Genomic DNA, 12,667 nt, shown 5'->3' with positions numbered 1-12,667 from the left:
TTGTTGCGAGGTTGAAAGAACTGACAGATATTCGATATTTCAAATGACGGAGTCGGGGTCAATGTCAAATCAGTTTCTACTATACAGTAAAACATCATTGTATTATGTATTTCTGGTTAAACAGTTTGAAAGGTTTTCTTCCTGTTAAATTTTCCTCTCTGTACTTCCACTTTTAGTTTAGAATGCTAATTTTATGTTTGTGATTCACTAAACTCTTGTAATTGTAAAGCAATATTACATTTAGATTAAGTGAAATGTAAGAATTAAATTAAATTTGCAATTGAGTGTGTTTAAATAATTAACCTTTTAAAAAGTATGATCTTATGTGAATCTTTTTTTAAATTAATTAATTAATTTATTTATTTTAATAGACATATAATGTATTTTTATCCCCAGGAGTACAGGTCTGTGAATCTCCAGATTTACACACTTCTTATGTAAATCTTTTTTAAATCCATAAAATCCTTAATGCTTGTGTGTATCCCGTATTTTGTTCTTTGCCCTCCAAAATTAGCCAGAGCAAGATCAGCTATCCTCTTCACTTACCAGTCCAAGGATCCTTGTCAGAATTCCTCTAGGACTTTGTCTAATCCAGGTTCAGTAACCTTAAGAAGTGTGAATACCGACCTCTTCTTTGGGAGACCAATCCGTCTGCTAAATACCTCACCAGGAGGATGAAAACTTGCGAAGATGCAGTACTATGGGCGGTTTTGGATGAAGTCTTGGATGGTTCCACACTTCTCTTTCTCACTTTTCTTAATCAACTTAATCTTAGAACCATCAGGAAACGGGAATGTAGATACAAGTCTGAATGGTTACTCAAATACAGTTGAGTTTTCATGAGAATTTTAGGGTAAAGCTTAGAAGTATGATGACCATTTGGAAAATGAAAACAAACAATGATGCCTCTGATGCGTATGTTTTTATTTTCTTTGCTGGAGTAGATGAGAACTTCTGTTTTAAATTTTTATTTTTAACATATGGAGGCAGTTTTCATTGAAAGTTGTGTTTCATTGAAATTCTCCTGGAGAATTCTGTTGTCTGCAAATTCTCCTTCCACTCTGAAAGGGTAACATTTTTTAAAAGGGATAGTGAGAAGATATTGCAAGAAGTGAAGGAAAGGAAGGAAGTCACTATTTGTTCACGGTGTGGGTGTGCTCATCCGGTGCAAAGAGATTGGTGACGCATATCGCAGGCTCCGTGGGTTGATGCCATTTTCACTAGGCAGTGCCTCTACATGTCATACTAATAGCTCATTTGTGAAAATGCATGATTTTAAACTCTATCCCCATTAGAGCATGTCTTTTCAATGCCGAGGGGGGAAAATGTGCCATTGTAATAAAGCCCAGGTGTCTATTGTTATGATTTTAAATTATTTAATGCAACAACTGTGCATGTCATACACTGATTAAACGATAACTATTTTTACTCAAACTTGGCAGCAACTCAAGAAAGAGTTTCTATACTAAAATACTAGCATTAATATTCTTCTAAGACAGGACCTCAATTGAATCTGCAAGAAAGATATTCTATATTCTTGAAACGCATTTATTTTTTCCTCATGAGTATGCTTATTATTGAAATCACACAATAGAGTACTGTTTGATACTACCTCATTTTTCATAATTAGATTTCTTCCTATAATAAACATTTGGCTTCAAAATCCCCATCATTCAGTTTTCTCACAGTACTCCAAAATGGTTGACTTATAGGACTTAGAACCAACATTTAAAAGAGAATCCAATAAAATCAACAGTCACTGAATGTAAGTGATTATCTATCTATGAACATCTAGGATCTATTGATCATCTGTATTGTATATTAGCTAAAAGGTGAAAGAAATATAAATTGGCTAGTATTTACTCTATTTTCCCCCACTGATATCATAGATAAAATTTCTGGAATGTAGACTGGTGTCATATTCTACCTTTGACCATTTCAAATGGTGATACCTGAACTTGGATAGTATTTTCAATACCCAAAGTAGGTTTTTCTGTGCATTTCTGCAAAAGGAGAATAGGAATTGTCATATTTATTTGGTCACCCTGCAGACCATCTACATTCCACTTTGTCATAGAATTATTTTTTTTGTTGAACTCAGTAAACAAGTGAAGACTTACCAATTGTCTCCTCTAACCACTTCACCCATCTGAGTATCTGAGGAAAGCTTTACAAGCAACTCTGTCTCTCACACTGGAATTCCTTTTACCTGTAATGATTTTCTGTTTCACATCACTAAATTCTCATTTCCTCTCTAGAGAGAAAGGACTGTAAATTTGTACTACAAGGTTATTTTTTAAATTATAAATTCAACTCAATCATTAAAGTGATAGGATATAAATGTTACAAGGGTGACATGCTTCATGTAGAACTTTTATTTAAATTATATGAGTGCTATGATAAATTCTATTTGTGTGAATCCCCTTTTAAAGTTCAAATATTTGTTAAGATAAAACAAGCCAATCATATTCCTATAATTCATGTATCTTTTCAGTTTTATCCCTTTTGTGTCTTGCTCCTGCTCAGGAAGGGCAGAGGGAGAGGGAGCTAATCCTTAAACAGACTCCCTGCTGAGCATAGAGCCCACTGTGGGGCTCGATTATAGGACTCTGAGATCATGACCTGAGCCAAAATCAAAAGTAGGACACTTTGTGGAATGAGCCACCCAGAAACCCCAAAACCCTACATGGTTTTCTTTCTTTCTTTCTTTCTTTCTTTCTTTCTTTCTTTCTTTCTTTCTTTCTTTCTTTCTTTCTTCTTGGATTTTATTTATTTATTTCAGAGACAGTGAGTGGGAGAGAGAAAGAGAGAGAGAGTGAGCGCACATACATGCAGGGGAAGGGGCAGAGGGAGAAGGAGAAGCAGACTCCCTGCTGAGCATAGAGCTAGACTCAGGGCTCAATCCCGGGATTCCAGGATCATGACCTGAGCCAAAAGCAGATGCTTTAACTGACCAAGCCACCCAGGCATCCCCCAAAACCCTAATGATTTTCTAAATTTTATTTTTTTTATTTTATTTTTTTTAAGTAACCTAGGACTGTATGAAAAGTGAGATTATCAAGAGCGTAAGAGTCCACTGGAGTTCTAAACTTCAGGGAAAGAACTCAGAAATAATAAAGAACAAAGGAGAGAAAGTTCATGCACATAATTCCCACTCATTTTCCTCTTAAAGTTTCCCGTTTAAGCAGAGAAGAGGTTGGATAGGAAACCCCAGTGACCCAGCCTGACTGGGATGTCAAAGACTGAACTACCCATCACTTGGAATCAAACATTAACTTTTGTTTATTGAAGAAAGCTCTTGGGAAAGTTGTTTACTGGGCTATTGACCTACTGCTCTGCTTTAGCAGGAGATGATTTTCGGGACTCCTGGGGTACATGACAATAGGGCAAATGTTGATCTTCTTTTCTGTTTTGTTTTTGTTATGGTGCTGGTGGTTGTGGTTTGAAATTTTTTTGTCTTCTCTTGTTTCCTGCTCTACTTCCTAAAGACTGCTCTGTGCTTCCCTCCAGGCATCTCCCATTTTCTACTTCACTGAGGTTCTTTCTTCTCGAATAACCATACTCTCTATTTTGCCTTAATCAAAAGAACAGTTTCCAAATTAGTATCACCTCATTACAGATCTGTCACTTGGTTCATTCACAATGCTATAAAACCCAAACTTGAAAATGCCCCAAAGTTTTTAAACAAGGAATTAGTAATCCAAACTGGCTTGTCATTGGTGCAGGGCCAAGGGATTAGTTGAGTTTCTAATATTTTTTTTCATTTGACCTATATTATGGGCATCTTTCCATGCCAGTATGTTTAGAATGTGTACTTTGTTTTTATCAGCTACCTGTTATTTGAACAAGTGTGTGGATGTGCTAAATTTTCTATCAATCTCTTGTTTGTGTTCATAATCATGATTATCATCCTGAAGATTCATTTAATAATAAACTTATTGAACACTTACAAATAATTAATATTACAAATTAAATATGAATTAATATTATAATCATAAAACTCTATTTAATTTAAAATTTTAAAATTTTAACTTAAAAATTTAAATTTAAAAATTATATTTAAAATTAAATGTTATAATTATAAAAATAATTATACAATTAATATTATAAATTAAATATAAATAAATAAATTTATTGAAACATTTATTGAACCCTTATTGTGTGTCAGTCACTACCAGATAGCAAGTGCTTTACATACATTAATTCACTTGGTTATCATATCAGTTATCCTATTAGGTAGATGATTGATAGCCTCATATTAGGCATGAGGAAATTGAGACATAAAGAAGACAAAAATTCACATAAAGCCACCGTGTAGTAAGTGGGAGAGATAGGATATAAACCTGCAAAGAGTGTCTCCAGAACCTACAAGGGAGTCAACCCAAGCTCTATTAATTAGTTGTTTTAATTTCCCTTTTCCCTAAAAGGTGGCAAGTAACATCATGATGTATAAAAATTTGGGGTGTTGTTTCTAGTTTTCCCTAAGCTCTTCATTCTATACATTGTGATTAAAAAAAAACAACCAAACAAAACAAAACAAAAAAACAGTGACTCCATCAAATACAAGGAAAATATAAAATCGTAGATTCTCCAGGTTTGAAAGGACTTTCTAGGTAAATTTGTTGAGTTAAAGCAATTGTGAACATCAGCCAGTCATGTTCTCACCCGCTCTCTGGAATTCCTAGAGAACTTGTTTGAGATCCCTGCATACTAATGCATGTTTCTGTATCATGTCCTGTATATTTGTGGGTATGTCTCATTTTACTCATTCCATTTATGGTTCATATTTTTGTGTTTTATTTTTTATTCTGCTGATCGTTGTTTCCCATTCAAAGACACCTTGTTCCCAAGATGATGCTATCTTGGATGCGTTGTCTCCGTATTATAATCCATAGCTTCTTTTCTTTCAAACAGGAGCAAAATTTATCGGAACTTTCCCTATACCGGACACCTATAATCCAGATGACGATAAAATATATTTCTTCTTTCGTGAATCATCTCAAGAAGGCACTACTTCTGATAAGACCATCCTTTCTCGAGTTGGAAGAGTTTGTAAGGCAAGATATATTTATCTTACTTACGTAACATGTATGTGTGTGTATGAACAATTAATTATATAATGTTGAAGTAAAAGTCAATGTCCATCATTCATAAGTGGTAAGATAAATTCACACTATCTTACATGAATAGTTTTTACGATCCAAAAGTGAAAAGAAAAGAAAAGGATACAAATTTTTCTAGTATTAGGGTTTTTTTCGTTGTTTTGCTTTTTGTTTTTTTTTCCCCAGTAAGAACTGTTAACCAGGTTTGACTTAGATCTCTTTGGCAGCTTGCTCCTTATTTTGACAGGTTATCCCTTTGCCAGTATTCACTATTCCCGGTAAGATCCCTGCATTGTCCTGGACCATGGAAATTAAAATGCTTTTGGACATTAAATTTGATTTTGAAGTTGAAAGTAGTGTAATCACTGGAGTAACTTAAACACGAACAGAATTTTTATGAAAACACATCACACATGCAAAATTATGTATCTTTATAGGGATCGAGTAAGTTGAAAATGTGGTTATAGTAATACTATAGTAAATATTTTCTAGACCATTTATCTAGATTAGGCTTTGAGAATGAATGAGATAAGAAGAAAAAACAAAGCAAAATGCAGAACTTTTTTTTTTTTTGTGAAGAACACTGCAATTCATTTTTTAAGATTGCCATTTTATGTTAGTTACAGGAAAACAGAATTCTATGAAACACTTCCATTTGTTCCATTCAAGTTCTCATTTGAGTGAATACAAGCTTTATAGAATAGTAATGCTCCTGGCTCACACTTTGATTTCAGTATATTATTTTTTCAGTTGGATTTATCTTCCTTGAAATAACTTTCCTTAAATCGCCAGACACCTTTCATAAACTCTGTTATTAAAAAAGAGCTGTTAAGTTAATAAGTACTCTGAATAGGAAGCTTTTTTTAGGTCTTGTACAAACTTTTCATTTTCTTCTATTTGAGCCGATCACTTTTTTGTCTCCATCTGTACCCTCAGGCTTTTGAACACTTTCAGAGACAGAAATACAAACCATCACAGAGCTTAAAAGTGCTAATGAAAACATGGCTTTGAATGAGGCCAAGCACACATCACTCTTTTCCTAGTGTCCTAGCCACTGATGCTGCCTCCCCCTGATCCCTTTACCCCCAGGGGACAGACCTCTCTAAAAAGCATCCTCATTCTTTCAGAGTCCAAGAATTCACAGTAATTTCTCTTGAAGCCTCTTGCCTAGAGATGAATGGCCATTGCTTGGAGGAGTCGTAGCATGTTAGTGTACTGAAGCATGCTTTGTAACAACAGTATTCCGACCCTGAAAAGCGGGGCTGTGGATTGACATCATTTACATAAATGAACTACATTAAATATGTCAAAAAAGATTTACAAGTCACTCTCTGATGAACACCAATAACAAGTGTTTTGTGAAGGAGTTCAATACTTATTTCTTCGTAGGTCTAACACATGTGATAGAAAATCATCTGTTACAAAATAGTATTTGTACTCTATTGTTAAATGTACTGAAAGCTATGTGAGAGGTGGAAGAATATATTGAAGAAAAATGTAGTTGCCCCGTTTATAAAGTTTTATTTTAAAATTATGATAGAGACTCAACTACAAGCCTTGGGGCATTTTGTTTTAATTATGAACAAACTCCTATATAATTAAAAAGGCTGAGAGAATTGTAGTGCAGGAATCTTCCCACCACAAAAAACTCGAAGGCCACACAGCAAGATTTTGTCAAGCCATTGTGTTTGGATAAAAAGCTAACAAATTGTGAGATCAAATAAGGACATGTGATGGATGAATTTCCTCTAAAAAAAGAAGATATAATGGAGGTCCTTCTTACCTCTCTTCACTCAATCACTGTTTCTAGTTAGTACCATCTTCAGAATTTCCCACTACACATATGATCCGTTCGTCAAATGTTCACAACATTTGGTTTTGCATACATCTCTAAAATTTCTTTCTTTTTTTTTTTTTTTTTTTTAAGATTTTATTTATTTATTTGACAGAGAGAGATCACAAGTAGTCGGAGAGGCAGGCAGAGAGAGAGAGAGAGGGAAGCAGGCTCCCTGCTGAGCATAGAGCCCGATGCGGGACTCGATCCCAGGACCCCGAGATCATGACCTGAGCCGAAGGCAGCAGCTTAACCCACTGAGCCACCCAGGCGCCCCTCTAAAATTTCTTAATTGCAGCATGCTCTGACAGTTTTGAACTCTACTTAATAATTTAGGGTTAAAGTGTGGCAAAAAATGAGCACTTGTAAATGGAGATTTCACTGACAAGATGTAAAATGACTTGAAATCTTTTTATAAATATGTCAAAATAGGAAGTTTATATTTTAATGTTTTAAAAGATTTTTTTAATTTATTTGACAGAGAGAGAGAGCAGGAACACAAGCAGGGGAAGTGGGAGTGGGGAAAGGAGAAGCAGGCTTCCACCGAAAAGGGAGCCCGATGCGGGGCTCGATCCCAGAACTCTGGGATCATGACCTGAGCCGAAGGCAGAGGCTAAACAACTGAGCCAGAGACAGAGGCTTAATGACTGAGCCACCCAGGCGTCCCGTAAATAATAACAAGTTTAATTAAAAAGAAAACAACTGTTTGGCCTCATAGTTGCTGTTAAATATTATTTTCACATAAAATGTTCTTCTGACATTATTCAGAACATATTATTCCTCTCTGTTGGTTCCTTTTTTTTTTTTTTTAACCCCCATGGGATTATTACAACACTGCTTTTCAGTTTCAAGAAATAATAACAAATGTATGTCTATGCTATGAAACAAAATTGAGTTTGATAGATATAAGCAAAGATCCAAGAAGTCCGAGATCATGTTAGAGAAGTAAAAGTGAACTGTGTACACTTTACTGAGTTTAGAGAACTTTTTAGTAATGTGGGAGTTCTTTATACTCTTTATTCCACCAGGATATTCCTACAGGCTCATATATTTATAAATATTCTGGTTTTGTTGTTTTTATTTGTTTCCATTTGTAGCTGATGACCTTCAGCCTCCAAACTGGTGACAATTTAAGTGTTCCCTACCTCTTCAGCTACTAAACTCAAGTAAAAGTCATTTTATTGACCTGTCAAAGATAGTACTATTTGTGTAGTGTATTGTGATTGGTGGGGAGAAGGTTCATTGAAATAGGCAAAAATTACACAAAAATTATTAAAGATTGTTTATAGAATAAGAGTGAGTCTTTTCAATTCTGTAACCCACTCATTATTATATTATTTCATTATCTCAATAATAACAAAATATAAGATCTGGACAAAATGCAGTAATACACTAGACCCTGGGAGATAAGTACACTGCTGTCCCCTCTCTTTGAAATCTCCCAGCACACTGAGGAAATAGAGATACAAACCGATAATCACAATATTAAGTGACAGGTAGGAGCTGAGAATACTGCATATTTGACGAAGCTCAAAAATCAAATCCTATAGAAGGAGGAGGACTACATCAAGGAAAGGAAAGGAAAGGAAAGGATAAGCCTTTCAGGCAGTGTAACAGCATATATTTGGTTTCCAGAAGGGTGAAATTTTGTTGAAAGTAGAACTGGAGGGGTGTATATGGGGGGCAATGTCATTCGAGATTAGAGTGGTAATTTGGAAGATAAGAAGTCTTGTTTCCATATTAAGTAGTTCAAACTCTATCCTGTAGGCAATGAGAAGTTATCAATTTTTTTTTTTTTTAGAAAAGAAATGATTTGATGGATAGATATACTTAGCAATAATTTGAGGAACCATCTGGATTGAGAAATATTTGTGACTAAGGACCCTAAAGGAAATAGAAGTGAATAGAATAGAATGCATAGAATCTAGATATGGATGTCTAATAAGTCTTTAATTTGTTACTTTTCCTTTATTAATTGCTTAGTGTAGACTAGTCTGTCTACTCATACTTTACGTGATGATAGGAATGTTCCATATGTCCACTCTCCAACATAGGAGCTATGTGGCTATTAGTATTAACATTTGATTAGTGTGACAGAGGAGCTGAATTTTTAATGTTATTTAATTTTAACTGATATTAATTTAAATAGTATCATGTGTGTTATCAACTCACTGGAATTAAAATAAAAACTTTAAGTAATAAAGATAAGTAGTATCACATGGCTAGTGGCTACAATATAAATATAAACTATGAAAATATTCATTTACTTAACAATGTGTGCACAATGCTGTGCTAAATAAACAGTAGTTTTATAGAAGATAAAAAGAAAAAAGAAGTTATATTTGTACTCACTGAGCTTGCAAACTACTAAATGATATATGCTTTAAACAAGAAAACACAGATTAATATATCATTGGAAATTGTGGTAAGTGCTAAAGTGAGCGAGTGGTCACAGGGCATGGTTAGGAAAAATGGGTGGGATTTAGATTGGCTGTAGAAGATCTTCTGTCTGAGAAAGTAACTTTTGAACCAGATATTGAAAATGATCAGGAAATTGCAGGGCAAAGAGACAGGGATCGGGAAGAATATTCCAGGCAGAAGGAAAAGCACATGTGAAATCTCAGAGGTGGGAAAGAGCATTTAAGAAATCAAAGGGGCAGCTGGGTGGCTCAGTCAGTTAAGCATCTGCCTGCGGCTCAGGTCATGATCTCAGGGTCCTGGGATTGAGTCTGGTGTCAGGCTCCAGAGGGGAGTCTGCTTCTCCCTCTCCCCCATCCCTGCTCATGCTCTCTTTCTCTCTCACTTTCTCTCTCTCAAATAAATAAAGCCTTAAAAAAAAAAAAAAATCTTGAAAGAGCTTTGCTGTGATGGGAACATAACAAGTACGTGGGAAATTAACAGGATAGTGATTGTTTCCCCTTTAAAACATACGTAAAATTTCAAGTCATAAGAGGTCTTATCTTCCCCGTTCGTATACTGACTGATACTGCAGATAGCGACATCATAATGTATATGAGAGGCTGCAACAAGTTCCTGTCCTACTGGATCCTTGATGCATTTTAATTCTACCCTATTACTGTCTCAGAAACATTAATACCTGCCCATAGACACAGACTCCTATATTCTTAGTAATTGTGATTTCCAGAAGATAACCAGAGATGAGGGAAATTCACAAAGAGATATCTTCTGATATTTGATAGCAAAAACACCAAATACTGTGTAAGGGCATGAATTTTATACTTGGACATGTCGAACTTGAAGTGGCTCTGGGATATGCTGCCAAAATAGCCAGTTGAAAATGGAAACCTGAGGCTTGGTGGTGTCTGGAATTATGAACTTGGAAATCACCCATGTACTGGTGGTTCTTGAAGTCATGGAGGTGTGTGAAATAGTGCAGGGAAATATGTAGTATGAGATCAGTGAGCAAGGACACAATCCCAAGGGACAACAATATTTAAGGGGTAAAACAAAATAAAACAAAAACAGAGGAAAATACTATAAAGTCAATTGAGAAGAAATACTTTTTTTTTAAAGATTTTATTTATTTATTTGAGAGAGAGAGACAGCATGAGCAAGGAGAAGGTCAGAGGGAGAAGCAGACTCCCCATGGAGCTAGGAGCCCGATGTGGGATTCGATCCTGGGACTCCGGGATCATGACCTGAGACGAAGGCAGTCGTCCAACCAACTGAGCCACCCAGGCATCCAAGAAGAAATACTTTGATAGTAGGTGGGGAACTCATTGAGAGTGCCATGACAAAGGACAAAAGCTATTTCAAGAAGAAAGTAATTGTCAGTAATATTGCACACCAAAAGGAAGTCAGATAAGATTATTATTAAAAATCACATATTCGATTTCGATGACACAGAGAGAGAAATCAAGTGCACAAGCGGGGGAGCGGGAGAGGGAGAAGCAGTGGGGAGCCTGACAGTGGGCTAGATGCCAGGACCCTGGGATCATGACCCGAGCAGAGGGCAGAGGCTTAATTGACTGAGGCACCCAGGTCCCCCCAACTTAGCTTCTTAACTTAGGAAATGAGGGCACCCATCTCTTCCATGATGTTGTTACCAAGGAAGTGAGAGACTTAAATGAGATCATATGAATTTGGGTGTGGCAGATACTGAGGAAGGTGCTGGAAAACAAGAGTGATTTAACTAGGTCTCTATTTTCAAGCAATCAACAATGTAGAAGATTGACATGTGCCGTGTCATACAACAGAGAGTTAAATGTCAAAAATCACGTACACACACACACAACATATCACTCATACACACTCACACTTTTGGAGCCCGGTCAACCAACTGCGCTTGAGAGCGCACGAGTGGTTGTATGTTTATATTAGGGACAGGGGTTGGTTAGAGATAGGTCAGTTACTAAAGGTTAATGGGAAGAGATGATATTTCATTAGTTTCGATCTTTGAAGTTATGGTTATTATTTTGCCTTCATTTTTAGCAACATTTGTACTTGGAGGGTGGATCTTATTTCTGCATGTAGTCAAAAGGATTTGGAGACATGTCTGGTGAAAATTTTGTGGAGAATTTGAACAATGCAAATTTTAGACAAGAGACGTGGACAGGGAGAGACGCTAAATGTAGTAAAGAAGCTGAATTAGAGTATATTTCATGACAACCTCAGGAGAGTAAGCACCTCCATTCAATCACTTTCACACTCAGTATGTTTATCTTTGTATATGGCAGAACACATTTACTGATGAATTATTTTTCAATGGTATCCCTACTTGCCTACCAAACTTCTTACTCCATTTTTCTCATATTTAAAATAAGATGCTTAGCCTAGATGATTTCTAGAGCCTTGCCAGACTTTATAATTCTTTATTCTGTCATATAGCCAATATTTCAAGCACCAAATGGTGCACCTTACACCCTGGTCTGCTCTCATAAATGGTAAATTACACAGATCTCCATGGCAAGGTAATAAATGTTAACTGAAAGAACAGGTGAGACAGCCTGAAATAAACCTTCTGAATAGTCCTTTCAGATACTATTATTTATGTCTCTGTGGTGTTTATTACCACGTGTGTGTGTGTGTGTGTGTGTGTGTGTGTGTGTGTCCCTCCCTTCAAGACTCACTCTGTAAGTTACAGTGTGGAAATACCAGTCTCTTCAGTGAGGCTTGCTTGCAACGTTTCGCCTCAAGGCTGTTTCCCATTACTTTGGGATTCTGTTCATTTTTGGAAGCATTGTCCATTAGCTTACTTAAGCTCGCCCACTCTGGATTCCAGCTGTAGGTTATGCCAGTTCTCTTTTTTGTTTTGCAGTATTTCCTTTGGTCCATGCCAGGAATTCAGTTTGGATGGTCCTTTCACATAACTTGCCTGGGGGTCTCATTAATAGCCTTTTGCCTTGATTCCACTTGCATTGTCTACCTTGATATATGGTCCTTTTTGGACAATTACTGCCTTTGAAGATTTGTGTTTTTAGGCCGATGACACTTTCCGTATTTATTGATCTCTGCCGAGTTGTGGGGGTTTTTTGCTTACTTTTCAACGTGTCACTTACAACCTAAATGAGAGATTTAGAGCCACAAGTTACAGATGTGCTTTTGCTTCACTTCCATCTGTTTTCCTGTCAGAAATTCCTAGGCCAGGATTTACACTGTTGACTGTAGCTTTTTTTTTTTTAATTTATTGAGCTCTGATCCTACCTGAAAAAAAAAAAAAAAAAAAAAAAGAAACAAAAAAAATGCTTATCATGATTACATTTACTTAATT

At 36.0% G+C, this 12,667-nt stretch overlaps 1 protein-coding gene across 3 annotated transcripts in view; it reads left to right on the top strand.

Moving 5' to 3' along the window:
- Nucleotides 1–12,667, top strand: part of SEMA3D (semaphorin 3D) — a 201,744-nt gene that overhangs the window by 135,618 nt on the left and 53,459 nt on the right. For all 3 annotated transcript variants that reach the window (XM_059170986.1, XM_059170985.1, XM_059170987.1), the window contains one exon: nucleotides 4,915–5,057. In XM_059170986.1, the coding sequence (XP_059026969.1) occupies nucleotides 4,915–5,057 (143 nt within the window). The remainder of the gene's footprint in view (nucleotides 1–4,914; nucleotides 5,058–12,667) is intronic.

The sequence above is a fragment of the Mustela lutreola genome, chromosome 4 (assembly GCF_030435805.1).
Source record: "Mustela lutreola isolate mMusLut2 chromosome 4, mMusLut2.pri, whole genome shotgun sequence".
NCBI classification, from domain to species: Eukaryota; Metazoa; Chordata; class Mammalia; order Carnivora; family Mustelidae; genus Mustela; species Mustela lutreola.
This window is presented reverse-complemented; position numbering and strand designations above follow the sequence as displayed.